This window comes from Poromitra crassiceps, assembly GCF_964638095.1.
Source record: "Poromitra crassiceps genome assembly, chromosome: 28".
Classification (NCBI taxonomy): Eukaryota; Metazoa; Chordata; class Actinopteri; order Beryciformes; family Melamphaidae; genus Poromitra; species Poromitra crassiceps.
Window position 1 is genome coordinate 3,543,009 of NC_139651.1, and position 26,233 is coordinate 3,569,241.

General features: G+C 47.1%; 1 protein-coding gene across 1 annotated transcript in view; it reads left to right on the plus strand.

Annotated features, from left to right (window-relative positions):
* The window catches only part of adamtsl3 (ADAMTS-like 3), a gene marked incomplete at its 5' end in the record, with an annotated part of 209,171 nt that overhangs the window by 94,135 nt on the left and 88,803 nt on the right, over window positions 1–26,233 (plus strand). Inside the window, 3 exons of the mRNA XM_083662451.1 lie at window positions 4,880–4,925; window positions 6,919–7,155; window positions 17,338–17,464. Of these exons, the coding sequence (XP_083518577.1) occupies window positions 4,880–4,925; window positions 6,919–7,155; window positions 17,338–17,464 (410 nt within the window). The remainder of the gene's footprint in view (window positions 1–4,879; window positions 4,926–6,918; window positions 7,156–17,337; window positions 17,465–26,233) is intronic.

Here is a 26,233-nt window from a genome sequence, read left to right on the forward strand (position 1 = left end):
AACCGAACGTTCACACTCGTCAAAATGTTCCGAAACTGGGTTCAATTTGGGGGACAAGTGTGCTCGGGAACGGTTACCTGGGCGCCAGTGTGAAAGCACCCTAAGATAAACACTTCACAATATTGAGTGAGTGAACCATTCTGATCACAGCTGATGTCTTTAAAACAGCACATACATATAGGCACTTTCATCTACTGCCTGGCCCTATAGTGTAGAGCAGTGATACACAGGGGGCGGTGCCCCCTGTGTGGCCCGCGATGGAATGGCAAAAAATATATATATATATTATTTTTTTACAGTGCACCTGAACGCAACATGCAAGATACCCGCTGAATAAGTGTCCAAATGTTCATGTCATTCTGGTCAATACTCACACTTCTGTTATAGCATTTCAGTCTGGAATATGGAATATCTTTCAATAATCTATGATTTAGCTGCTAAATTGTCAAATACCGACGTCTGCTCGCTACCCAGGCACTTACAGTATGTATGTACTTAACCTAACTAACTTAACCTAACTACTGTAACTATCCGGTGTGCACAACATTGTCAGACTAAACTCCGGCTGGACACCCCAAAAACCTACAATCCGCTACAGAAAAATGTATATCGTTTGTTTATTAACTCATTGAGTGCCAGCCACTTTTGGAGAACGGACGCTCCCAGTGCCAGAGTTTCAGAGCGTTTTCAGTGATTTCTCGAGGCCCACAGAATATTGTGTGATATTAGTATGTAAACACCGAACACGTACAAAGAACGAGGAGACTCTCTTCTATCATCTGCAAAAAAAAGTTTATTGATCCCATTTTCCGTTCTTTAGTTATGAGCCGGAGAAGATAGGCTGTTTTGAGCAAAAAGACACTTTTCAAATTAGAAGCTGAGTTATTCCGCCTTTTGTGAAATGCAGCATTTCAAGCACATTCACTGAGTCTGAAGATAATATTTTATGATGTAGTGACGTGGTGTCGTTGTGTGGTGCCTGCGTGCCCCACCCCCCTCTCCCCCCCTCAGCTGCAAACTCCTCCCCACACTACACAGCCTCACGCACCCAGTCTATTTTCGGAGCGCTCCGTTTGTGTGCGCCGGGCGGCTCCCAGCGCCACAAGGAAATGCCAACCCGGACTGCAGGGAAAGGTTTGGCCCTTCGGCGTCGGGTGCTGCCTTTCTGGCGGCTAATCGTGTGAAGAAACTATGCAGCAGAGACAGACAGAGGCAGAGGAGCTCAGTTGGGTGCGCGGATTGACTGCGGTTCGCAGACAAAGTCAGCTGCAGACAGAGCAATCTATATGGCTCTGGCTGCAGCATGCATCGGTTTCTCTTTGATCACGGCTTTTTCCTCCTGTTTTCCGGACCTTTCTGTAATCTGGAGAGCACTGTCGCCACCAACTGGGTCGGTAAAATAGGTTATAGACCTCCAATAGCTACAATATTTGTACAGCAGATGTATCGGGCATTGATCCACGTCCCACCGTCAAAAAACGCAATTGACGACAATCGTCGTCTTTGGCACTCTACGTTAGTATTCGAATTGACGACAACTGTCGTCATTGGCACTCAATGAGTTAACTGGCCGCTGGCCTTCTATCATTTCACGAAAGTGGCCCCCGGGCAAAGCTAGTTGAGTATCCCTGCTGTAGAGTGGAATCGCTGTGTTCTATCAACAGACTAGCAACATGGACATTTACTCTCTTTTGACGAAATTGTCCGATTTCTCCTGTAACATTTCCAGCACGGCGTCCGAGCGGCTGGTTTAGTCGTCGCTATTACTGTGTGGCATGTCCTGAGAGGACCTGCCCTGCCCCCACACACTGTCATGTCGGTGTGGTGAGTTCAGGACAAGACAAATGACCATTAGCTGTAGCGGAGACATTCCCAGACCCTGAAACCACCGTCCACCCACGCACATATGCAGACAGACAAACACACACACACACACACTACACACACACACACATACACACACACACATGCACACACACCATGGTTGAGTGATTCATGCATTTCAATGGCAGAAAGCTATTAATTGGTTCGTTAATAAGCAGACAGACATTCCTCGTTAGTCTGGCTGCCGGGTTTTCCTCGCAGCTGAATGGCTGCAGTGTGGTCCTGCACGGGCTCTCTATCTCGCCTACATGGGCAGATTAGGACCGGCCCAGTTTTGACACCAGGACAAAATGAGCCGCTCCCAGTCGGGCTCGGGTGTTAGTGTTTAAGCCGGCAGGGGAAACGTTAACACACACCGAGAGACTGGCTGCTGTTATTGTTGCTAACAAGGTGGAACGGATTTAACAGTGTGTCCATGCTGTCAGGGGGAGAGGAACGCTTCACACCGGGCTCAGGCTAATACTGTACCCGGTTATCAACACTGTGTGTGTCTGTATGTGTGTGTGTGCGTGTGCGTGCGTGCGTGTGCGTGCGTGTGTGATGTGTGCGACTGTGTGTATATCTGTGGGTTGTATTTTGCTTGACGTTTTGGACCAGCTGGTGGAGTGCACTGCAGCCTGGCAGGTGTGTGTGTGTGTGCACACGCACATACATATTAGAGGTGGGGGGGATCGATACAGCATAGTATCACGATATTTTGTGGGCAATATATCGTATCGTATCGAATGCCAAGTATCGTGATCTTTTATTATACAAAATGTCAAGTGCATCATGCAACATTTAGGACAGCTTTTTATGACGGTGTTGGTCAATCTGTTTGCCTGACAATCCCATTTTACTGCAATAAAAATGATTGAAGCGAGATGAACAGACTGAAAACTTTATTTCATTAGATAAAACAGATGTTGACAAAAAAAAATCCTTTGGGGACATAATTTGCAATTGAAAAAAGGTAATACAGTACATCACAATATATTGCGATATCGCAATACTCAATATGTATGGCAAATTCGCAATACTAGCATATCGCAATACTATCGTGTAGAATCGTGATAATATCGTATCGTGGGGCATCTGGTGATTCCCACCCCTAATACATACTATGTGCACGAGTGTTTGTACATGGCTGTACGTGCACCTGTTGTGTTCTTGTGTGTGTGCGTAACAGCATGTGTACTTCTAGGCATTTAGCAATTAGCAGACACTCTTATCCCGAGCAACTTGAAGGTCAATTAGTAGGTAAAGCTTCACTTGAAATGCAAACCGATTATTCTAATATTAATAACTCCATTTGCACAGCAATTATCGAAAAGCATAGTTTACAAAGTGCTACAGGAAAGCTATAAAGCAAGAAAAATATAAATATAAAACTAGAAAAAAAATATTCAAAACAGCTTGGAAGAGAAAAAACATTAAATGACAAAAAACAATATTACAAGTGGGGGGGGGGGGACAATTCCAAAAATCATGTCTATAAAAATTTGTTTTGCATGGCACCGTAACCCCGGCGTTACGTTTCTGATTTTTTGCTGTTCATCTGTCATTTATGTGATTAATTAGGTAGTTAATTCTGAACAATGCTGTTCATGCTACATACCAAATTAACCGGCTGAATCTTGCGCATCCAACCATGTCTTCCTTTTTCAGATCAGATCAACACAGCAGAAGTTATAGCTGTCTTTGTACAAAGACAAAGACAACATTTCAGATTATTTGGCTTTTTCAAATGGCTTTTTATAATGGCTTTTTGGAAATCCGCCTAGGTATCTCCCTACAAAAACCACTGCCAAATACTCATGTTTTGGTATTTTTTCATCTTCTTTGAGTTGGGATGTGGTAAGGCCTGTGGCTATGTCTCCATTGGGTTTCTAGCCATAAATACAACAACCACAGGTAACTGTTTACACTCTAAAAGTGTTTTTTTATTCTAGGAGAGAATCAACCACTGTGTTTGAGCTGGTGTTACTCAGGGTCAGTAACACATAGAGTCATTCTGAGACTTGGAACAGAAACGTCAAAGTCTTACCTTTCAGAAAAGGTCAGGCAGTTGTCTGTAACCCTAGCGGTTCAGCCACGCGTGATTTCTATTCGCACATAGGATAAGCAATAACCACGCCCTGTGGCCCCGGGATTGGCCAGGAGCAACACTGGAGGGCACGCAGCCCAGCGATTTCATGAACCAACTGAATAGCTCTTGAGAACGGACAGCGATTTCGAGAGCGGACATTGAGAGCGGACATTGAAATGAATTATGGTCACCTACCTTCCTTAGCATAGTAATAATAATAATAAGCATAACAATTGTAATCTACACAATGTACACAATCTACAAAAACATGCAATAATATAAACGGTGTTGTGTTCACGTTCATAGCTCATATAATATAATGTATCATATCGTTAATTTCAAGCTCAATTCTTACCCAGAGAAAAGGTACAGCACTGAAAATGTAACAAGCAATAGTTTTTTAAACATCTTTATTTTAAAAGATGAAAAACCCCAGGTGCTTTAGTCCCAAGCTTCAATGCTCCTGGCCAATCCCGGCGCCACAGGGCGTGGTTATTGCTTATCCTATGTGCGAATAGAAATCACGCTTCAGCCACAGTAAGCATTTTAGTTTGGGTATGTCGTTTTCACCATTTTCTTCAGAAATAGGTGGCTTGAAGTGAGTTAAAGGGGGATATATTAAGGAGTGCAAAGTGCTTTGATAAGGTTCCTGTAACCATGGAGACATCATGAATGAATGAATAAATGAATGAATTAAAGAAATCGATTAATCGCAAAGGAGAGATCTGAAGGGATTTTCCTTTATTCATGAAACGGATTCTAAGTTCAAGTCGTTCTCCGTCAGGTAGAAAAACGACTCTCTGTACGTGACGAAAGTGGTGCTTCGTCACTGCTATGAACTCATTTATGAACGAATGAATGAAATGAAATGAAATGAATGAATGAATTCCATTCGCGCTCACTGAGAACATTTCCCTTTTTCTGCAGAAACTGCGAGGGCAAAAACATCCGCTACAGAACCTGCAGCAATATGGTGAGTGTGATCTTTACAGCACGAAAGAATGGACACCACTTTTCTTTTTTCTTTTTTTTTCCAATATTTTATTTTCGATTATAGAACAATAATCACACACAAACAAGACAAATAAAAGAATGGACACCACATTGATTTCGTATAGATAGGTGTTGGAGTCGAGACCACCTAAACCAGCATGTAGGAACATGCTGGACCCTCTCCACACAGTTTCTACTGGGTGTTAGTCCAGGCCATGCTAAACCTGTCATGTCTGTTATGCCTAGGGAGATGAGTGATGCATTACTGTAACAAAGGCTTTCCTCCAGTCCTGTGTGAAGAATCCCTCTCTGACAGTCCTTGACACTGTTCCATCTCGTAAAATCAACAGTCTTCATTTGCTCCATCAGAGAACCGGGGAACCACAACCGCCCCCATTATAGTTAGCTCTGCACTCTCCCCCCGACCACAGAAACACATCCAGCACAACCGCAGGCCCCATCTCGCAGCGTTCTGTGATCAAAGCAAGACAAGTTCTGTTTCTCTCCCTTTCCCCCCGTTCAAGTGGTTCCGTCTGGATTTATTGTGGAGCAGCAATGATTTAATCACATTTCAGTGGGAAGAATTCCCGGGATAATATTTATCCCGCCTCTCGCCTCCGGGCGGATAGAGGCGAAGGCCACGGCACGGCGGAGGCTCCGTTGCTTGATATTGGCATCCAAGGGATCTGGGAGGATGAGTTAGTTCAGTGGTTCAGTGGCCATTGCCCCCCAGGGCGCTAGGGGGGCCAGCAAATTAATGGACCTTTTTTTTTTTCAAATCCGATTTTTATGCGGAAGGAACGATTAAATTATATTTGTTCATACTACAGTATCATAAAAATATATATATATTTTTTAATTGTTATATTCTATAAGTATATGTAGCCTACTGTAGTATTCACAAATATAATTGAAACCTTTCCTTCCAGATACAAATCAGATTTGCCATTGTAACCTGCGTTGTGTTGACAGTACTGGCAGCAACCTGCAGGATTTGAAACACCGACCTCCTGCTTCCAAAGTGCTTGAGCTAACCACTAGCTAACCACTATGCCAAGGACAGCTGTGCAACAATCTCTGACACTGGGGGCAACTGTTGCCAAATAATAAATTCTTAAGGAATGGAAGTCCCCCTCTTCACCCAAATTGTTTTTTGCAGCTCACCTCCTTTGCTTTGTTCAGACAGGCAGATTTTTTTCAGCATTGGATATTTTTAGATCTGATTTAAGCCCTATTCATACAGTAGATGTTTTCAACTCGCACCTCGGCTCGGAGACACTCACACATTTTGACAAGAAGGGTACAGAGATTTCCTGCCTCGTCTAACTTAACGACAAGAAAATGGAAGAATAAGCAATATGGAAATGTCTTTGTCACCGGCTTGTTGCACCTAGAGTTGACGTAGAGAAAAACGCACCCTTAATCAAGGTGCACACGCCTGCAGTCAGTGTTACCTTGACAACCAACGCCGTCAAAATAAAGAACAAATGAATGAAGTTTTAAAATGTGACAGTCAGCCTTAAAGATCAGATGTGAAAAACAAATCTGATGCCACATAGTCTGAATCCTAAGGAGTGTTAGGGCCAGGCAAGGACAAAGGAAAAGGAAAAAAGAGAGAAACAATAAAGTCACAATTCCAAGTAAAAAAAAAAAAAATAGAATAATGTCAATGTTTGAGAAAAGAATTCAGTGGTCAAAATCCGATTCGAACTCTTACTGTATCAAGACACATCAGACATAATTGCTCTTGGCATAATGCCTGAGGGACTTTAATTCCCTCACTGTCAGGCAGCTGGACACTGGAACGCACTCTGCTTGTAAATTACGACCTACAGCACAAGAGGGAATTTGTGACTTCTGACTTTGAATATAATGAATGCAGCAATAACACCTCTCTCTCTCTCTCTCTCTCTCTCTCTCTCTCTCTCTGTCTCTTACCCCTCCACCCCCCACCCCCCTCTCTCTCTCTTCAGGACTGTCCAGTGGAGTCTGGGGATTTCCGGACGCAGCAGTGCTCGGCCCACAATGATATCAAGTACCAAGGCGTGGCCTACGAGTGGCTCCCGGTGCCCTACGACCCCTCGGCGCCCTGCGCCCTGCGCTGCCTGGCCAAAGGGAGGAGCCTGAGCGTGGAACTGGCCCCCAAGGTGCTGGACGGCACGCGGTGCCGCGCCGACGCCTTCGACATGTGCATCAGCGGAGTGTGTCAGGTGGGTAGGAGGCGGAGCTGCTTTGATGCTCACAGTTAGGGTGAAAACTGAGCCTGCTACACCTGCAGCCATTTGATTGGTTGATTAACGAGATAAATTACCAATCAGGAGCACAGCGGGTGAAAGGTTAAAAATAGGGAGACTGCTGTGAAAATCGGGGAGTGTTGGCAGGTATGGTATGCGTTGGAAGAGGAGGAATATGGATCAATATTCACGTGCAAATATGAATTATACTCATTGGATTTACAAAGGCCTTTTTGGTCTTTGGCTCAGACTTTTGAGTATGTTTTTCTCCGGAACAACCTCCATTATTTCCACTCAGCACACAGCCGTGCGTTTTGCTGCACGCCGCCGGGCTCTGAGATACCATCTCTGCTCCACTTAGCCGCTTTGTGGCTGCGGCCAAAATAACGTGGAGCCACATGTGGGAATGGGCCATCACGCGATGATGAGCTGAGACATGGAAACTTCTCCTCGAGGTCCCTGAAGTGTCATAATCACGTCAAAGAGTCTATATTTAGTCAAGATGATGTTGTTTTAGGAGCCACGCAGTGGGATTTACTGTCGGATTTCGCTGCCTGCCCAGAGACCGGCTGCCTTGATTACAGGCTCTGTTTGTGACGGGATCACTCTGACAGACTCATTTCCAGAACAATTATTGAGATGTACTGTTTGGCCCATAGGTGATGAGCTAGAAAGCAGTCTTATTATGAGCTACTGTACGTTTCCATCCAACTGTCAAGAAGTGAATTTTAAGCAAACTTCTGAAATGTCGCCAAAGTTAAAAATGTGGTTTTTAGGTGCATTTCCTTCAGCCGGGTTGAAGCGGAAAACAAGAATTGATTTCGTTTTGGACCGGTTGTTGTTCTTTTGTGTCATTTTGGCCTCGTTTCATACCATCTGAAGACAAAAAGGATTTGGCGACAGACACCATCTTGGCCACACAACCATGATGGGGAGAGACAGAGCGTTTCACATTTCTGGGAAGTCACGGTGGACATATACATTTATTGTCCCCATTACAGAACGTCCAAAGCCACTTTTGAGCTGCTGTGCCATGAAACTGAACCAGTACGTCATTATTGATTTGACACAAGTCCATTGTCATAATGTCAATGTCATGTTCCCACCTCAAGTGAGAAAAATAAGTTTCTAATATTGAAATTGGATGAAAATTGGTACAGTATAATGATCTACTTACCTACTGTATTGATGCCATATACATGTACCAGCCATGGTAGGAGGGTGTGGCTGGTATCTGTCTCTCTGTCCGCCACCCCCCCCCCCCCCCCTACACACACACACACACACACACACACACACACACACACACACACACACTTTATGCCAGTGGCCCACACTCATTTTAAGTTGCAGGCATCGCGACTGGTGTGATCCCATCCTCATGCAAAGCCCTCTGACCACATAGAAACGTATTTTTCTCGCTTGAGGTGGGAACATGACATAGACAAAATGACATTGGACTTGTGTCAAATAAATAATGACATACTGGTTCAGTTTCATGGTGCTCAAAATCAATGTTTAATGACCACGGGGTCATCAAAGGACATGTTTCAGCCACCCAGTGGTCATTCAAAGAAAAAAGGGTGATTTGGAGTGCTAGAAACTAGCAAAGATTTTGCCTTTGCACTTGCACTTGCACTTGCACTGGGTGTAAGATATGGCCCGTGATGTCTTTAGTATCAGTGTGTTTTCAGATCCGTCTCTGTGTGGTTCTGTGGTCACATGACCCGTCTCTGTGTGGTTCTGTGGTCACGTGACCCGTCTCTGTGTGGTTCTGTGGTCACATGTGCCAGACGCTGCTCACACACCATTAGTGAAGTGACCCTTAATGCAACTGCATTGTTTATGTGATATACTTGAGCGTGTGTGTGTGTGTGTGTGTGTGTGTGTGTGTGTGTGTGTGTGTGTGTGTGTGTGTGTGTGTGTGTGTGTGTGTGTGCGTGCGTGCGTGCGTGCGTGTGTGACTGTGTGTGTGCGTGCGTGCGTGTGCGTGTGCATGCTGTCTTGTCTGTGTAGTACAGTATCAATGACATTTTCCTCCAGAAATGTGTTCTTGAACAGCATTACCCTATAGAAGAAGACCATAGTCATGCCTGCTCGTGTGGAATCTGGTCAAAATGTCCGTTTAGAATGAGTTCAAGGTGAAGGGCCTCACATAGTATTGATAGATAGATAGATGACTCTCCTCAGAGAGCACATTGTTTTCACAGTCAGCAGCACAAGCCAGAAGACCAACAGAACAATGATCGCAGAGAGTGGCTGTTCTGTTGAAATGAGGTCAGATAGATCCGGAGTGGGAAGAGCGATGACCTTGCCTTTGTGTGTGATCTTTAAGAATTGATTACTATTGGTGACATTAAGCATAATGGGAGGAAAAACACGATATAGGAGGGGGAGGAGGTGGGGTTGTACAGTTTTTTTTCTTTGCAGTTGGCAGTTTTTCTGAGGTTACTGTCGAGTGTATATACAGTAATGCCTAAAAAAGCCTTACAAAATGTACGAAAAAAACCTGCAGTTCCTCAAATGGCCACTAGAGGGTGACTGCAAAAGCGTGTCATTCCCATTCCCCCATGTTAAAATGCCCAAATGTATGCCCAAGCATAAATAAACAGGTTCACAAAAGCCTAGTTCAGAAACCTGTGCAGGTCTCTAGCCTATAGTTAATATCACCTTTCTTGACAACTGTACAGGGGCTGATAAAAACTCGTTGAGAGTAAAATAAACGTTAAAAAGGCATTTTGGCCGTGATTGACAGGTCGCCTGTCCAATGCTGCTCACCGATCATGGACCAATAGCGGAGGGAGCTGCGGCTCTGGGAAACCCCCCTGTCGTCCAAATATGGCAACAAATACTTCTTCTGGCACACGCACGCACGCGCTCCATCCATCTCTTTTATGGATCCTATGGCCTCAGCATGAATCATGGTTTGACTCGGCGAGCGCTGAGGTTGTTCTGAAGGGTTCATGTGCAGTAGCAGCAGCCAGTGGAGGAGACCGGACACTGCATCATCTGCACCTCTCTTCCACCGGTAAACACACTTGACGGGTGTCCAGGAGTGGAGAGTAACAGATGGTATATGATGTTTAGGACCACTCTCTCTAAGCACTTCATCGTGATGATGGAGAGGAGAGGGCTACAGGTCAACAGCCTAGTGGTTCACTTCAGATGGATTGGGGGCTTCTTGGGAGCAGGAATGATGCTGCTTGAGGTCTGTGTGTCAGGAATCCATCATATCCCAGTTGGACGACACTGACTGGACCACATCTGCTTTAACCAATAGACCAGTGATACTCAACTGGCGGCCCCCTGTGTGGCCCGCGATGGAATTGCAATTTTTTTTTTTTTTTTTTTTTTTTTTACAGTGCACCTGAACGCAACATGCAAGATACCCGCTGAATAAGTGTCCAAATGTTCATGTGATTCTGGCCAATACTTCACTTCTGTCATAGCATTTCAGTCTGGAATATGGAATATCTTTCAATAATCTATGAGTTAGCTGCTAAATTGTCAAATACCGCCGTCTGCTCGCTACCCAGGCACGTATGTATGTACTTAAAGGATGGGTTTTCCGTGGGGAATATGAATATATATTAAATCTCACGCCCCTAAGGTTTTCGAATCCGTTGAAATTTTTGAAATTGGATATTCACTGCCAGAGATATCAAGCATCTCTCAGATATTTTTTGGGCCAGCCGACGCGTTTCGCGTCATCTGGCCCAAGTCCGCCTTGCGGAAGTCGTGCACCTATGAACTACAACTGTTGTTGGCCATGGTCCCGCCTCTAGAGGTCCTCCACGCCCCTTCAGAGGCCTTGACCAAAACAAAAACGCAGCCATCTTTTCAACCGCCTAGCCTGCTGTAGCTAATATTAGCTTCCCATAGTTCCTTGCAAAGAGACCATTATCTCGGGAACGGAAGCACTAATCGACACGGGACTGGCGGCATTGGAAAGCTCGTCAAATTTTACATCTAGTAGTAGGTGGGTTGAAGTAACGAAATCAACGCTGAGCAATGTACCCGTTTTTACACATTTTTACAGAAAATAGTTACAACATCAGATGCGCGTAACTCCTACGAAAATGCCTTAAAATGCATGAAAAAAATTTTATGAAGACATCTCCCGACATATATACTACCGTTTACATTTGGTGCAATTTGGAGGCAATTTTATTTTCGATTTATTTCTTGTTCTTTGTATATTTTATTGTCGAAGCCTTCTTCTTCTTCTTCTTTGAGTTTTATGGCGGTTGGCAAACATATATGTGCATTACCGCCACCTACTGGAGTTTGATATCAGCCAAATGCCTGAGGGGTGGGCATAAAAACGAAGGCCACGCGAGCCCAGTGCATTGTGGGAAATGTAGTATTTCGAGTCCCCGCACCCGCACCTCCCCCCCACCACCCCCCCCCCACACACAGAATGGATTTCGGTTGATATCTCTGTGAGTAAACCTCCAATTTCAAAAATTTCAACGGATTCGAAAACCTTAGGGGCGTGAGATTTAATATATATTCATATTCCCCACGGAAAACCCATCCTTTAACCTAACTAGTAGTAGTAGAAAACTTTAATGTCCTCCAAGGAGGCAATTTGTTGTACAGCACAGTACATGAGGACACAGACACATTAAAATAAAAACATACACAACTCATAAAAATCATAAAATCATCTGTAGTGGTCAAAAATACTACAAAAATACGCAATAATACTGTGTATTAAAGTGCACATGTTAGCAGCCCTGCATATTTAACTAACTATCCGGTGTGCACAACATTGTCAGACTAAACTCCGGCAGACACCCCAAAAACCTACAATCCGCTACAGAAAAATGTATATTGATTGTTTATTAACTGGCCCCTGGCCTTCTATCATTTTACGAAAGTGGCCCCCGGGCAAAGCAAGTTGAGTATCCCTGCAATAGACCTGGACGGCACCATATTGTTGACATACCGTCCTGCGCGCACACAGCGCTGCAGCTGACAACTAGTAACAGCCTTATTGTCGTTTCTGTTCCATTACAAAATAGCGATGGTAATGACACCAATAAAAAACCCACCGTTGTTATTTGTATGCTGCCGACGGCAGCCGTTAATCCCGGTAATAAATAAACAAAAGAACGAGGTGAACAGACTTTGCTGTGAGGAGCTGTCAGAAAGTTTCACCTGTCTCTCCTAACTATCCACACATCTCCTGTGCTGCTGACGTATCCTCCGTCTCGCTCCCTTCACGTCTGTGGACGGTAGAGATAGAAACAAACCACGGGGACTTTATTGCTGTCATTACTACAGCCGTGCCTAACGCAGGTCACCATCCGAACACAATTGGAACGATACAGGTAACGCTAACAGCGGCTAGCTTCCTATAAACACTGCTCCACATAGGCTGTCACTTGAGAGCTGCTGCGTTATGTCGACAATATGGCGGCGGTGGGCGTGCCCGTACGTGAGTGACGTCAATCGAATAAGGTCTATACCGGCTCCATATACCGGTCTAGCCCTATCACAGACTGTTTCCTTGCTTTGCTTGATACAATCTGGCTCATTTTCCTATACATCAGATCGGCAATTAGGCCCCGCCCCCTTTTAGGGGGAAAACACAAGCGTCTCCCCGTTGACTTCAATGTAAAATAGCACTACCAAAAAAAATGTATAGAAAAATAACACAATCAACCTCGTTTATTAATGATGCCAAAACACCATGACATGACAATAGATTACAACTCGTCTGGCCATAGAATGAGCAAGATACACCGGAAATATGACTTTGACCCATTTAAAATCATGTGACTCATGTCACATATTTACATTACAGCCCCGAGCCGAGTAGCCTACAACGACGCTGGGCTCCACTACAACAGCATTTCATGTCGGAAGACTAAATTAGCAACAGGCGGACACTGGAACTAGGTCACAGACGGGTCATGAGTCACATGATTTTAGATGGGTCAAAGTCATATTTCCCATGTATCTTGTGCATTGTGTGGCCGGCTGAGTTGTAATATATTGTCATGTCATGGTGTTTTGGGGTCATTAATAAACGAGATTGATTCTGTTATTTTTCTATTTTTTTTTGGTAGGGCTATTTTACATTGAGGTCAACAACGGGGAGGAGCTTGTGTTTCTCCCCCTAAAATGGGGCGGGAACATGTGCCGCCGCCAGCAGCCGCCGACAAAATGACGTATTGCCGATCTGGACGTATAGAAAATGAAGCCTTAACTGTCTTTGTTCTGGAAGAGAGGCTGGAGACGGTTTGAGGCGACTGTTTGTTCTCTGCTTGGATGGCCCACTACTGTATGAGTCAACATGGCTGACAGATGAACAGATGCAGAAACTCCATAAGCACTGTCGGCTCCTTTGATTCACTTGTTTCTCCACTTCAGGAGTTAGTGTTTGTTGCGATAATGCCAGATCTGTCAGCGTTGTATATATTTTCTCTACGAGTGTAGCTGGCGTGCGTCGTAAATCACACGCTACAGAGCATCCTGTAGGATGTTGACGATGCTTCTCATGCTGCATTCCAGACAGGCCAGAAATTCCTACACTACTTCCCTTCTGGGAAAAAATGCAACGGAAAGTCTCTGAAAGTCAGGAATTACAACTAGGAATTTCCGATCCCAGGGGTTCTGACGTCATCCGATGCAGTTATCAGAACTTACCTGCAAGTTAATTTGTCAGAATTGCTCTGTGTTAAATGGTTATTGGTCAACTATTATTATTATTTTTTTAAATATGTTTTTCCCGTTTTTTTTTATCCCATTTTTATTCCCCGTTAGTGCTCATTTTAATTTATTTATCCTGGTTGCTGCTCCACCCTCTGCCGATCTGGGGAGAGCCGAAACTGCCTCCAAGCTTCCTCCGAGACATGGGCAGTTAGCCAGCTGCTTCTTTTCACCTGACAGGGGGAAGCTTCACCGGTAGGACATAGCACGTGGGAGGATCACGCTATTCCAACGAGTTCCCCTCCCTCCGAACAGGCGCCCTTAACGACCAGAGGAGGCACCACTTCAGCAACCAGGATATTGCATGTTTTTGGTGAGGGGCTTCCTATATGAAGGAAACCCCCAGGGATCACGGGGAGAACATGCAAACTCCACACAGAAAGGCCCTTTTTGACGACCCCACCCGGGCGGTGGGCACTCGAGGACATGCGGACGGGCACGCACTCCTTCAGCGCTCACAGCGTCCCAGGTGGGAATCGAACCCAGGACCTTCTAGCTGTGAGGCGACGGCGCTTACCACTGCACCACCGTGCCCCCCGCTATTGGTTAATTAAACATGTAAATTCTACATTGGGCAAAGAAAATTTCACAGGCGTCCATTTTCCTTCGCTTTTTTTTTAATCTGATCTGGACCACTGGAACCAACAGAGGTTGTAACCATGACCAATCAGCTGGGAATGTTATGACCTCCCATGGAGAGCAGCAGCAATATTAACGTTTGTCTTCTTAACTGTCACTTTTCAGTTCGCTCTCAATCCTTCCTCGCTGCTTTAGATGTGATTGGCTTCAGGCTTGCGAGAGAGCGCTGCACAGTTGAAGGCCATAAAAGAGTCGACACAAAGGAACCCGGGCTGCATAATGGAACCGAGTCCTTCATGCTTGAAAAGGTGATGGATGATATTTGTATAGCTCTTTTCACTGGGCCTCTGTGCTGTTTTAAGGCGATACAGAGGTGAGTATCACCTCGCTCGCTCCTCTCGTGAGTGACTCCGGCTACGACTGCTGACTGCTGCCAGCCCACGCTAGGCAAAACACTGCCACCTGTCTTTCATGTGTGGCGTGTGGCTGAGGTGTGTGTGTGGGCGCGCGCACGTGTCTGTGTGTGTGTGTGTGTGCGCGCGCGCGTGTGTGTGTGTGCTCGCGCGCACGCATGTGTGTCTCTGAGGTAAGGGCAGCCGTGCTTGGGTTTCATCTCTGAGAGCTGTGGGCCTCTCCTGAGTGCCTGTCTTGGACCGTGGTGTACTGTACACCAAGTCATCCTGGTTAATGTCTTAGAAGTGATCCAGAAACAAGGCTTCTTCTGCCAATATGGGATTTTAGCTAGACTGATATTTTGGTAGTGAATCTGCTGATCCCAAAGCAAATCATCGCCTTAAAACACAGGTTTCTGGCGTTGACCGGTTTTTGAAGGCTTTTGTGCTAGGTTAGCGAACCTGATCAAGCACAATGTGAAATGTTCGCTTTGTTTCTTGTTTTTAATGTAACTAAATAAAGTGTCTATATCTTTCCAATCCTGGTGTGCGCTGGAGAACTTCTTCTTTTTATTCTTACAATATACTGTCTTCAAAAATGTTAAAGAAAATGATAACTAGGGGTTCGTCCAACATGTTTTGAAGGAAACTTTGGAGAACAAATATTTTGTGTCCACATGTACCACAAAGTGAGTTTTTGAGAGCCAGAGTCTCAGCATCTGGTCAAGTAATCACTGAGTCATTGGTGTTGACTAAGGTTTGCATTCTAACTCCGTATCAGGAGGCAGTTTAGGGGCCAATTTTGGCCTGAATGGGCTACTGTAGGTGTCGAGCATAAGGATCAGGTCGCCCTTGGCAGGCAGTCACTGGGCCGAACCCATCAGAGGACCCAGATAGCGAAAAACATTTGCAATTCCAATTCCAACGGGTCAGAATAAGTCACTGGGCCCGACTCGACCCGCTTTTCTCTGGACGATTCTAGTGTGTCATTGAAACTGAAAAAGGCCACTGCCGTCCCCTACAGTATATCAGGCTAAGCCAGCGGTGTCCAAACTTTTTTGAATTGGGGCCAGATTTGATAATGTGAAAATACCGGGCGGCCAACTGCTTCTCGCATCATATGGGTTGTTAAAAAAAATCAGATACAATACAATTGTACTCTAAAGAATTTTGTTTACCATCTGAAAACATTAGTTTCGCCTGCATAGTTCCTACTTGGTGCTTGTCTATAAACTGTATGATAGTGCTGTCATCGTTAGGTGAATGGAAAAAAAAAAATTGAACTTGCTTGATTAACCAATACTGTGCGGAGGGCCACATATACTATATTTCGAGAGACAAGCCGAGCCGAGAGGGCCACTTAAAATTGGTCCGCAATCGGCCCCCGGGCCGGACTTTGGACATGCCTGGTCTAAGCCTTACCAGTGACCCGGCCCGACACAGGTACGCCACAGCAGTAATGGGAGACGCTATAGGCCGGTTGCCTTTACAACCAGCAGCTGCTGCAGGCCTTGGCATGCAGAGAAGGCATCGGGTACGACAGGCAGTAAGAGATGGCCTGGCCCAGTGATGGAGGCAGCAGGGGGGGGGGGGGTGGTACTGTACTGTAGCTGGGGGGGGGGGGGGGGGGGGGGAGGTACTGTACTGTAGCTGGGATTTGTCAATGACAGAATTAGGCCAGTCCCCCCTCCAGTGCATATATATACTGTAGATTAATAATACACCACACAGCAGCATGACTTCCCACTGTATACAAGAGGGGGGGATAAATTGAGTTCCTGGAAGTACAGGGGATGGAGGTGCTGTGTGTGTGCGTGTGCGTATGTGTGCGTGTGTGTGTTTGTGTGCGTGCACACACGTGCTGGCGTGTGCGCGTGTGTGCGCGTGTGTGTGTGTGCACGTGCATGCGTGCGGGCCTGCAGGGCTGTTAGTGGAAGTGGAAACCCACCACTTAAACTCAGTTGACGCACCACCTTTTTATTTTTCAGAATCGAATTGACTTATGGAATAGATTACATATACTGGTAAATGGTAAATGGACTGCGTTTATATAGCTCTTTTATCCAAAGCGCTTTACAATGTGCCTACATTCACCCATTCACACACTGAAGGCGACCAGCTGCCACGCAGGGTGCTGGCACGGCCATCGGGAGCAATTTGGGGTTCAGTGTCTTGCCCAAGGACACTTCGCCATGCGGACTGGATGTCATGGTGCAGCCTTAAAAATGACATATTTGGTTTGAATATCTTAACCCATTGATACCTGATGCAGCATTTGTGTGTGTGTATCCCTTTAAGACCGTGACGCGGTTCGCGGTCTTAAAGGGATACACACACAAATGAGGGATATACACGCAAATGCTGCATCAGGTATCAATGGGTTGAGCAGCTATATGAAGGTATTGATGAAGGTATATGAAGTGTTGAAGTGTGTGGCTGAGTGTGTTACTGTGCATCATGTGTGCAGGAGGTGGGCTGTGACTGGCAGCTGAGCAGCGGTGCCAGGGAGGATAACTGCGGCGTCTGCGGTGGGGACGGCTCCACATGCCGACTGGTGCGAGGACAGGCCCTGCCCCACCTCTCCCTCGAAGAACGTAGGTATACGACCTGCCCCACCTCTCCCCTGAAGAACGTAGGTATACGACCTGCCCCACCTCTCCCCAGAAGAACGTAGGTATACGACCTGCCCCACCTCTCCCTCGAAGAACGTAGGTATACGACCTGCCCCACCTCTCCCTCGAAGAACGTAGGTATACGACCTGCCCCACCTCTCCCCTGAAGAACGTAGGTATACGACCTGCCCCACCTCTCCCCAGAAGAACGTAGGTATACAGTACGACCTGCCCCACCTCTCCCCAGAAGAACATAGGTGTATGACCTGCCCCACCTCTCCCCAGAAGAACGTAGGTATACGACCTGCCCCACCTCTCCCTCGAAGAACGTAGGTATACGACCTGCCCCACCTCTCCCTCGAAGAACGTAGGTATACGACCTGCCCCACCTCTCCCTCGAAGAACGTAGGTATACGACCTGCCCCACCTCTCCCTCGAAGAACGTAGGTATACGACCTGCCCCACCTCTCCCCAGAAGAACGTAGGTATACGACCTGCCCCACCTCTCCCTCGAAGAACGTAGGTATACGACCTGCCCCACCTCTCCCCAGAAGAACATAGGTATACGACCTGCCCCACCTCTCCCCTGAAGAACGTAGGTGTACGACCTGCCCCACCTCTCCCTCGAAGAACGTAGGTATACGACCTGCCCCACCTCTCCCCAGAAGAACGTAGGTTTATGACCTGCCCCACCTCTCCCCAGAAGAACGTAGGTGTACGACCTGCCCCACCTCTCCCCAGAAGAACGTAGGTATACGACCTGCCCCACCTCTCCCCTGAAGAACGTAGGTATACGACCTGCCCCACCTCTCCCCAGAAGAACGTAGGTATACGACCTGCCCCACCTCTCCCTCGAAGAACGTAGGTATACGACCTGCCCCACCTCTCCCCAGAAGAACGTATGTATACGACCTGCCCCACCTCTCCCCCGAAGAACGTAGGTATACGACCTGCCCCACCTCTCCCCAGAAGAACGTAGGTATACGACCTGCCCCACCTCTCCCCTGAAGAACGTAGGTATACGACCTGCCCCACCTCTCCCCAGAAGAACGTAGGTATACGACCTGCCCCACCTCTCCCCAGAAGAACGTAGGTATACGACCTGCCCCATCTCTCCCCAGAAGAACGTCGTAGGTGTACGACCTGCCCCACCTCTCCCCAGAAGAACGTAGGTATACGACCTGCCCCACCTCTCCCCAGAAGAACATAGGTATACGACCTGCCCCATCTCTCCCCAGAAGAACATAGGTATACGAACTGCCCCACCTCTCCCCTGAAGAACGTAGGTATACGACCTGCCCCACCTCTCCCCAGAAGAACGTAGGTATACGACCTGCCCCACCTCTCCCTCGAAGAACGTAGGTATACGACCTGCCCCACCTCTCCCCAGAAGAACGTATGTATACGACCTGCCCCACCTCTCCCCCGAAGAACGTAGGTATACGACCTGCCCCACCTCTCCCCAGAAGAACGTAGGTATACGACCTGCCCCACCTCTCCCCTGAAGAACGTAGGTATACGACCTGCCCCACCTCTCCCCAGAAGAACGTAGGTATACGACCTGCCCCATCTCTCCCCAGAAGAACGTCGTAGGTGTACGACCTGCCCCACCTCTCCCCAGAAGAACGTAGGTATACGACCTGCCCCACCTCTCCCCAGAAGAACATAGGTATACGACCTGCCCCATCTCTCCCCAGAAGAACATAGGTATACGACCTGCCCCACCTCTCCCCAGAAGAACGTAGGTATACGACCTGCCCCACCTCTCCCCTGAAGAACGTAGGTATACGACCTGCCCCACCTCTCCCCAGAAGAACGTAGGTATACGACCTGCCCCACCTCTCCCCAGAAGAACGTAGGTATACGACCTGCCCCATCTCTCCCCAGAAGAACGTCGTAGGTGTACGACCTGCCCCACCTCTCCCCAGAAGAACGTAGGTATACGACCTGCCCCACCTCTCCCCAGAAGAACATAGGTATACGACCTGCCCCATCTCTCCCCAGAAGAACATAGGTATACGAACTGCCCCACCTCTCCCCAGAAGAACGTAGGTATACGACCTACCCCACCTCTCCCCAGAAGAACGTAGGTGTACGACCTGCCCCACCTCTCCCCAGAAGAACGTAGGTGTACGACCTGCCCCACCTCTCCCCAGAAGAACGTAGGTGTATGACCTGCCCCACCTCTCCCCAGAAGAACGTAGGTATACGACCTGCCCCACCTCTCCCCCGAAGAACGTAGGTGTACGACCTGCCACACCTCTCCCCTGAAGAACGTAGGTATACGACCTGCCCCACCTCTCCCCAGAAGAACGTAGGTGTACGACCTGCCCCACCTCTCCCCAGAAGAACGTAGGTGTATGACCTGCCCCACCTCTCCCCAGAAGAACGTAGGTGTATGACCTGCCCCATCTCTCCCCAGAAGAACATATAGGTATAGGACCTGCCACACCTCTCCCCAGAAGAACGTAGGTTTATGACCTGCCCCATCTCTCCCCAGAAGAACATATAGGTATACGACCTGCCCCACCTCTCCCCAGAAGAACGTAGGCATATGAGCGGCCATATACGCCTCCTACTTCTGTCCCGTCCTGCCAGAAATATCCTCGCTCACTCGCTGTGTCATATTTCCCGAGCTAATCTTTTAACTCTTAGCGCCGTGGGGGTTTAGATCTGAAATAGCCACTCCCACCCCAAATCTCGCTAAGTCCGTCATCTTCCGGCTCTCCACGAATAGCTCATCCCGTGAGCGCTTCCAAGTCCTTTTTAGAGAGCCCTCTCAGCTCGGGCCTAATCTCCCTCTCTTCTGGCCGCGGACAAAGAGCCTCATAAGTGGAGAGGAAACATGTCCTGTACGCGTGCCCAGCCTGTCTGCCATTCACAGGTCAATAACAAAAGCTGGATGTGTCTCCAGAGGAATGGGCCTGGTGGTGCCGTCACCTGCCTTGGCTGCACACCAGGCCTCCTCCTCTGTGAGTTGCTGGTGTGTCTCCAGAGGCTGGCCTGGTGCCGTCACCTGCCTTGGCTGGAGATCAGGCACTCTGTGAGTTGGCCAACAGGCGCTCGGGCTCTGTCAACGCTTTTGGGTCCGGCCCCTCTTGTTATTGCCTCCAGCATTTACTTATCAAGGGCTGTACTATTAACTATGCCATCTGGCCACAGCCACCTCTACCCACGAGCAGATGGAGCTGCAACCATTTCCGCTTCACTCATTTAATCAGATTTAATTAAAGAGATTAAATTCATAACTGCGTTTTTGGCCGTCGCTCGTCATTTATGGATCAGGGGAAAAAATGTTTCCTTTTTCTTTGCTACACACGAGACACGAGGCGTAATAGTGGCCATAGCACAGCAGCAAATGTGTGGTTGGGGAATCCATTTCATTTCCATGTTACTTTTTCGACGACTGAACTCTGGATCTGAGCACTGATCGTTCAGTCTGTGGTGATTTACAGACGGCAAAATGCAGCCGAGAAAGGAGATCAGTATTTATTGGATACTGTGGTTATAATTATGTCTGGAATGTGAAGGGTTTCATTTGATTCCGGCATTCATTTTGAAACAAGCAAATAAACAAACAAGCCAATAAATACATAACGAAAGAATGAGTTCACTGCTCGGCATTTCAAAAAGACAGCTGAAATGATACCTTTTTGCAACCAAAGCGCCAGCAATCAACATGTAATGGCAGGTGTCAACTTTTTTTCCCCCTGAATTTTATTTTATCCCATTTTATCCCCTGTTAGTGCTAATTTTTAGTTTATTTATCCTGGTTGCTGCTCCACCCTCGGCCGATCTGGGGAGAGCCGAAACTGGCTCCATGCTTCCTCCGAGACATGGGCAGCTAGCCAGCCGCTTCTTTTCACCTGACAGAGGAAGCTTCACTGGTAGGACATAGCACGTGGGAGGATCCCGCTATTCCAACGAGTTCCTCTCCCTCCGAACAGGCGCCCCGAACGACCAGAGGAGGCACCACATCAGCAACCAGGATATTGCATGTTTTTGGTGAGGGGTTCCTATATGAAGGAAACCCCCAGGGGGCACGGGGAGAACATGCAAACTCCACACAGAAAGGCCCTTTTGAGACGACCCCACCCGGGCGGTGGTGGGCACTCGAGGACATGCGGACGGGCACGCACTCCTTCAGCGCTCACAGCGTCCCAGGTGGGAATCGAACCCAGGACCTTCTAGCTGTGACATTATATAAACACACATAGAGTCGGACCGTCTACATTCTGTCCATAAACTCTGCCTCTACCCGGCACGACCAGTCGGCAGATTTAGATTTAGTACCCATTTTACAACATTTGAAAATGTGAAAATCCAATTTCAACACAGGAGGACGTTTGTTTGAACGTCCCCCCAAGGCCGCTCGGCATTTTAAAAAGTAAAAAAAAGGTTAATGAAATAGATATTGGCAGCGGAACGATTTGCATACTCCATTTATTGGCTCTCCAGCTGAGCTATTGTATCAAATTCTTGAAATGGACTTGCTTTGGCACGCCTCGGGGAGTGGAAATGAACATGGTTGGATCGCTGCCCCCCGACCCCCACACTCTCCGATCAGAAATCACAGCCAGTAACCATGTAAATACTTGTCTCAGATTTAATAGTGTGCGGAGGATCTGTCACATTGCACACAGGAACACACTACCGTGGGTGGGTCAGTACTGTTTTGTTGGACCTTTGCTGCTTGCCTGTGAGACATAGTCATCTCAAACTAAACTTAAGCTATATTTAAAGGAACACTCCGCCCATTTTCAACCGGCTTTGTATCATTAGAACATCAGTAGTATATCAGAAAACTGTAAACGGTTTTGAAGTCTGTCATTTAATTTGACAGTTATTGAGTGTTAAAGTGTGGACCAGTGACATCACTGGTCCACACTAACTCAAATTAATAACTCATTAAGTCAAATCAACTCTCAATAACTGTCAAACTATTCATCATTCATCTAGTTTGACAGTTATTGAGAGTTGATTTGAGTTAATGAGTTATTAATTTGAGTTAGTGTGGACCAGTGATGTCGCTGGTCCACACTTTAACACTCAATAACTGTCAAATTAAATGACAGACTTCAAAACCGTTTACAGTTTTCTGATATACTACTGATGTTCTAATGATACAAAGCTGGTTGAAAATGGGCAGAGTGTTCCTTTAAGATAACATACACACACATAAAACATAGATATTACATCCTAACTCAGACCTATCGGTGTATTCTGGAAAGTCTGTATGTATGGAAATGTTTTGATCTGGACTCTTGATAGGTTTGGAAACCGCACAGAAACGTTTAGGAAAATATGGAGGGGGGGGGGGGGATACTGTTGTACCGCGCTGATATACATATGATTTCACATTTCCTGTGGTTTTGGACCCCCGCCTCCTCCCATATTCTGATATTGGGGGGGAAAAATGATGGGATTGTGAAACTGTTGCTGCTTGTTGCCGAGGGGCAGAAACGTAAATTGTAGTTTATCTAACCATAACACACCTCTAATTGAGCCCGTCTCTCGACACGAGTGAAGCGACGCTATTAAAAAGATCTTTACTGTTTTTGTCGTAAAACCGTCCCAAAGCCTAATCTAGCGTGTTAGCACATTTCCCCGGTACCGCGGCCAGTCGTGTCCCCCCCCTAACGGCCCGTATACAAGGCTGACTTTGTAGTGCTCCGGTAATGGGGATGGACCCGGGCCCTGTGTGCGTACGCAGTGGAAAACAGCCTTTATATTGTTGTTGGAGCTGGTTCCTTCACATCGGAGGAGGTCTCGCCTGCGAGTGCCAGGTGCACTTAAGGCAAACCCCCCTCATCCAAGAATCCTCCATCCATCCATCCATCCATCCTCCCCCAAAGTCAGAAGAACAAAGTCCTCCGGAGTGGAGACATTGAGACAATGAAGAAATACTGGAGCTTTTTGTTTTGCAGTGGGCAGCAGACGTGGGCGTTTTCGCAGCGCCGCGCTCAGACCTTTTCGAGGAGCCCCGCGCTCAGAACCTTTCGAGGAGCCCTGCTCGAGCGGATCGAGCGGTAACTCGATCCGAGCCCGCGGACTCTGGCTTTAATAAAGGCCCAAGCCCGCCTGTAAGTCAGTGGGAGTGCTGTGATGACATGCTGCCTTTCTGCCAGGTCCTTCAGAGGAGCTGCGCCAGAGGAAAGGGCCACTCGACCATAATCAGGTAGCCACGCTGTGCTCTCTCTATGTCTCTCTATCTCTCTCTCTCTCTCTCTCTCGCGCTGCAACAGCCCTGGAAGTCGGGGGAGGCACACTGGGATGAAGGTGGCTAAGGGGTCGGGGGTCTATGAGCGGATCGGGGGGGCGTGACCAAGCTACATACAGGACAGCCCCCCCGGGTCCAGAAGCAGCGTTCATGAAGGATTTTTACAATTAGATGTTGAACACGACCCAACTGAACCTGCAAAAAAATGGCAGCGGGTGCCAAAAGTCGACGCACACCTTGCGATTATTCTCGTTTTTACAGTCTTGAAGCCCAACATAAAAATCCATTCAGTCATTTTTTTTTCTCTCAAGGTAATAAAGATATAAAGGTAAAACCAAGGTGAAGACAGGTGGAAGGGCTTCTTAGTGGGAACAGAGACTGCCCTTCAGCCAGATGGCAGGTTCAAGCCCCCAGTGTGGGTCTGTGTCTTCTTGGAGCGTCCTGGAGCAAGACACTGAACTCCCTACCAGCTACCAGGAGGACTGACTCTGACCTTTGACCTGGGGGTGAATGACAGAGTAAAGACACCAAGAACAAAAAATAAATAAATCCTTTTGTTTTTGCCTTGGTTTTGCTGCTGGGACTTTTTGAACGATTCCTTCTACTTGGAATTCCTCCTTGGTGCCGTGAAGCTTGGCCTGTGACCGACACTGCTTTCATCAGAGAGCACAGAACCTTGAAACCTCCAGCGCTCTGGGTTGTCATGAATCCACAACCTCAGAGGAGCTCCTAACGAGTGCCTGCACGCACGGCACCGCTGACCAGATGAACCTTCTCGCCACGGGACCCTGACCTTGCTCCTCCTCTCAGTTTAAATCCTCTTCCTCGGTCTCGCTCGGAGAGCTGCACGCTCTCTCCTCTGCTTCAGCATCCCAAACGAGGAGAGTAGATACAGTCCACGACTCAAACACAGACACACACACACACACACACACACACACACACACACACACACACACACACACACACACACACACACACACATTTTAATACCTTTATTTGTGTTCACATTTAGACAAAAAATCCTTGAACACTGCCAATTATTGCAGAAATAGAGCAGAATTTGGCCAGAGCCTTGGCTCTCGGTCTGGGCAGTCCTGCCCCCTGCAGGCCACTTACGACCAGCCTATGGACATTACCAAGGCTTCCAAATATCAAAACAAGCAATTTACAATTATACCCAAGCTGTAAAATGGCATCCTTGAGCAGTTGGTATTTCAAAACTTTGGTGATAAAAGCTTCTTCCAGACTGGAATCAAAACACACACACACACACACACACACACGCACACGCGCACACACACACACACACACACACACACACACACACACACACACACACACACCACATCACCTCTGTTGCTCCTCATTCATTATTCATAATTGTTATTTATCAGTCATTACATTTGGAATATGAATTGGCTCCAGTATTCCCTTTGGCCCCGGTGTACTGGTCCGGGAGACGTGTCTCAAATGAGCTTCTAACTGTTTATCTGTATTTCATTTGCCTAATTTATTTGAAGGTCACTTTTTTTGGGGGAAAATAACTCAGTTTCACATTTTACTCTTCGTTTTAGAATACTGGGAAGGGGGGGGGGGAACTGAGGGGGGGGGATGCAAATGGCTGGAAGTGAAATTCATTTCATTGCTCCCCATAAATTTAGAAATCCTGCAAAGACCCCTGGCCGGCGGCCAATGCAGCTTAATTGTTTGAAGCCAGCGCCTAGTTTGTTGCCAGGAGGAGGAGGGAAAAGTCACTCTCTGTGTGGAGAATAGCATTAACACTCGGCTCGTCCATAAAGGTCTCTGCTCGTTACCGCGCCTCCACCCCCCCAGTTCCCCCCCCCCCCGACACACCGCAGAGAGACAAACACGTCCGATGTGAAAAGTCTGCATTTCAACAGGCAGTATTTCTGCAAGGCGAAAACAACACGGCACAGTCCTTCTTCCACAACACTAAATACTTTGAATGCTTGAGCCGTGTGCTGCTTGGCTGTACAGCACAGGAACTAAGCATGAGCTTAGACAGTCTCATGATGGCCTAGTTAGGCCTCTCTCACAACAACATGTGGATGTCATTTCGGGTTGAAGGCTGCTCAGCGTGGCTGTGTTGTGAACAGTGTTGTTGGGCGAGTTACTTTTCAAAATGTAATATACTACATGTTACTAGTTACTTTCATCTGAAAGTAATACGTTACTTTACAATATGACACTCTGTGTAGAGTAACTCGTTACTTATGACACTGCTTTTGCATTACTTTCACCAAAACAACAGCAGCAGCAGAATGACATCGCTGCCCCGGCCGGAACCATCCCGAAAAATAATGTCAACCGCCTTGAAGTCGGTGTAAACAATCCAAATTTCCTTTGTTATTGTCATCTATAGTGGTTATTTGCATAAAAACACACAGTTTGATTAGGAAATGATTGTATCTTTATTTAAATATGTGCTTTGATAAAAAAAAAAAAATTAACTCAATTTGTAACTTGTGTTACTTGACAAAGTAACTGGTATAATATTACTGAAATCC